This window comes from Condylura cristata, unplaced genomic scaffold (genome assembly GCF_000260355.1).
Source record: "Condylura cristata isolate star-nosed mole 26May11 unplaced genomic scaffold, ConCri1.0 scaffold00041, whole genome shotgun sequence".
NCBI classification, from domain to species: Eukaryota; Metazoa; Chordata; class Mammalia; order Eulipotyphla; family Talpidae; genus Condylura; species Condylura cristata.
The window spans coordinates 7,003,969-7,006,606 of record NW_004567142.1 but is presented as its reverse complement, the minus strand read 5'-3'; the positions used below and the strand labels follow the sequence as shown (position 1 = coordinate 7,006,606).

At 69.6% G+C, this 2,638-nt stretch overlaps 1 protein-coding gene and 1 long non-coding RNA gene across 2 annotated transcripts in view; one reads left to right on the top strand and one right to left on the bottom strand.

Annotated features, from left to right (window-relative positions):
- On the top strand, nt 1-1,721 carry LOC105854467. Its single transcript, XR_001146132.1, has 2 exons — nt 1-65; nt 1,620-1,721. It is a non-coding gene; the product is annotated as an uncharacterized LOC105854467 (long non-coding RNA).
- A 601-nt stretch (nt 1,722-2,322) lies between these two features.
- The window catches only part of TMEM190 (transmembrane protein 190), a 1,595-nt gene continuing 1,279 nt past the window's right edge, over nt 2,323-2,638 (bottom strand). Inside the window, exon 3 of the mRNA XM_012733557.1 lies at nt 2,323-2,613. Coding sequence (XP_012589011.1) covers nt 2,385-2,613 — 229 coding nt within the window. The 3' untranslated portion in view covers nt 2,323-2,384. The remainder of the gene's footprint in view (nt 2,614-2,638) is intronic.

The window sequence follows — 2,638 nt, the reverse complement described above, 5'->3', positions numbered from 1 at the left end:
GCGCCTGCAGCTCGCCACCCTCGAGGCTGGGACCGGGGCGGCGGCGGGCCCCGAGTGAGCCGGAGGTGAGCCCCAGAGGGGAGGCGGCCTCGGGAGGCTGCCGATGGGGCGGGGGCAGAGTGGAGAAGAGTGACTGGAGGGGCTGGCAGAGGCCGGGGAAGAGGAGATGGGAGGTGGATGGCAGAGCGAGGGGAGAGCGGTGGGGAACCTGGACTGACAGTGAGGGGAGACACAGCAGCAGTGGCAACTGGAAACCGGGCCCCAGGGCGGGGACACACAAGACAGCGGCCAGCGGCCTGCGGGGAAGACAATAGACTGCCCTGGAGAGCAGCCGGTCAGGCGCTGAGTCAGCTGGCCCCTGCCAGCAGTCCTGCCCCCAGGAAACTTCCGGGCTGTCCTGCGTCCAACCCCGCTGTTCTCTCGGGGTCTCCCCTTGTCTGAGTTCCCCAGACACTGCTGGTGCCCCACGTGTGGTTTCTGTGGGTGCTGCTGCCATCTCCCCCCACTCCACAGGGACCCCTGGGCAAGGTCTCCATCTCTGGTGCCTTTGTTCTCAGCAGAGAGAGGGCTCAGGCTGCTAGTGGGGAAGAGGAGTGGGTGGGTGGACGGGTGGGTGGACGGGTGGCTGGGAGCACAGGCAGATGGCTGGACTTGTTGAAAGATGAGTAGGTGAATAGAGGGTGGAAGAATTGCTGGTTGAGTGGACAGACGCATGGCCAGGGTACATGGGGTGCTGGCTTGGGTGTTTGGGGTCAGTGTGTGGGGTGAGGGCAGGAGGGCAGGCGGATGGAGAGGGCAGAGTCTGGTTGTCCAGGTCAGAGGGTGGACGGCCGTGTGGCGAGTGGGCTGGCAGGTGGCGAGAGGGCCAGCTGCCGGGTGCGTGAACAGGTGGCCCAGGATGGAGCGTGATGGTGTCGGTCTCGCCCGGGCCGTGAAGCCGGGCTGTCCCGGGATGGCGGGTCTCCGTGCGGGATGCACTCCTGCCCCGAGCCGAGCAGAGCAAGCCCACTGGGACCGCTCCCACGCGAGCTGGGGGTGGAGGCCCCGGCCCCGGCCCGCCCGTGGTCCAGGCAGGCCCGGCCCCTGCCAGGCTGGACACCGGGGAGCCCGATTAACGGCTCTGCTCGCCCTGCGACGGTCGGCCTGGTGTCAAGTGTTCCGGGAAACCTTCAGGCCCAGGCTACCTGGGGGCAGGACTTCGCGCTGGGGCGGGGCTTCCGCTGAGCAGCTGCCTGACCTGGCCTGCGCCCCTCGGCCCTCCCCTCGGCCCTCAGTGGGGCTTGTCCATGCTGGGAGCGCACACAGGGAGGACAGAGAACTTGACTCTGGCGCGGGGGCGGTGGGTCCTGGCCCTGGCTCCCAGGTGGAGGAGCCCTCCCCGCGTCTCGCTCCACGCCTGTCTCGGGGCCCCTGGGTCCCCAGCCTGTCTGTCTGCATCTTGCCCCCTCCAGCACCCCAGGACTCCAGTGAGCCCACGTGCAGCCCTGCAGAGGAGATTTGGGGTGGACGAGCATGCAAGTGGGTGTGCTGGGGCCGGAGCCGGAGCAAAGGGCCCCTTCCCCTGCGCCCTCAGCTCAGGGAGGGGCCTGAGCCTCACTGACCCCCCTTCCCTCCCGCAGACGAACCCACGGCCCCATCCGTCAGGACCTGACCCAGACGTGCAGCTGCCGCAGCCTTCCCTGGCCGCCCTCCCTGCCCCCCATAAACGGCTCCGCTCACCACCGTTCGTGTCTGTCTGCAGAGGGCTGGTGCTGGGCAGTGGGGTGGGGGGGCTGGGCACCGTGGGCCAGGCCAGCACCCCGCAGGCAGCTGCTCCCCCAGGGACCTGGGAGTGCCTGTCCTGTCGGCCCTCACAGAGGGGTGGGCCCCCCGCTGCTTCCCCCACCAGCCCAGCCAGGCGGCAGCTGGAGGCGGGATTAGCCTGCCCAGAGTAGAGCGTGGGGAGGCCGGCATGTGGGTCTCAATGCTGACTGCCCGCCCCGCGGAGTGTCCCCTGGGGCCTGAGGGGGAGCTGCGGTCACCTGCAGGGGCCCACTGCCGCAGGGCCCCCACGTGGCTTGGGAGCCACAGGGGCTGTGCCAGTGCACGGGGAGGGGACCCCGAGAGCAGCCTGCAGACACTGGCCAGGGTGCACGACCAAAGCCCCTCTGACCCCGTACCCCCACCAGCAGCACGTCGCCCTAAACTCCCTCTCTCGACCCTCTCAGCCCAGACCTGCCCACCCCGTCAGGCCTGGCTGCCCCACTCCCGCCCCAGCTCACACCCCCACCTGCATCACCATCCAGCTGCCCCTCCCCGGGACCCCAGTGGGACGCCACGCTCTCAGGGAAGGGGTCACTCTTCCACATGCTGTAACTGTATTGAGGGGGCCCACCGGGGTGCCCCTAATCCTCGTCCCCCTCTGTTTCCTCGCCCCCCTCTGTCCCCTCCCCCTCGGTGGTCCCCGAGGCGTCCAGGGGCGCATCCGTGGCCAGGGAGGTGGGCACGCTGGCCATGGACGTCCTCTTCTCGCTCGGGGTCCGGTCCTTGGACAGCAGAGAGACCGTCTTGGAGAGGTCGCACTTTCCCCGCAGGAGCCAGGGCAGGCGCAGCAGGTCCCGGCGCTTGGCCCACCTGTGGGGAGCCGGCTCAGCCTCGC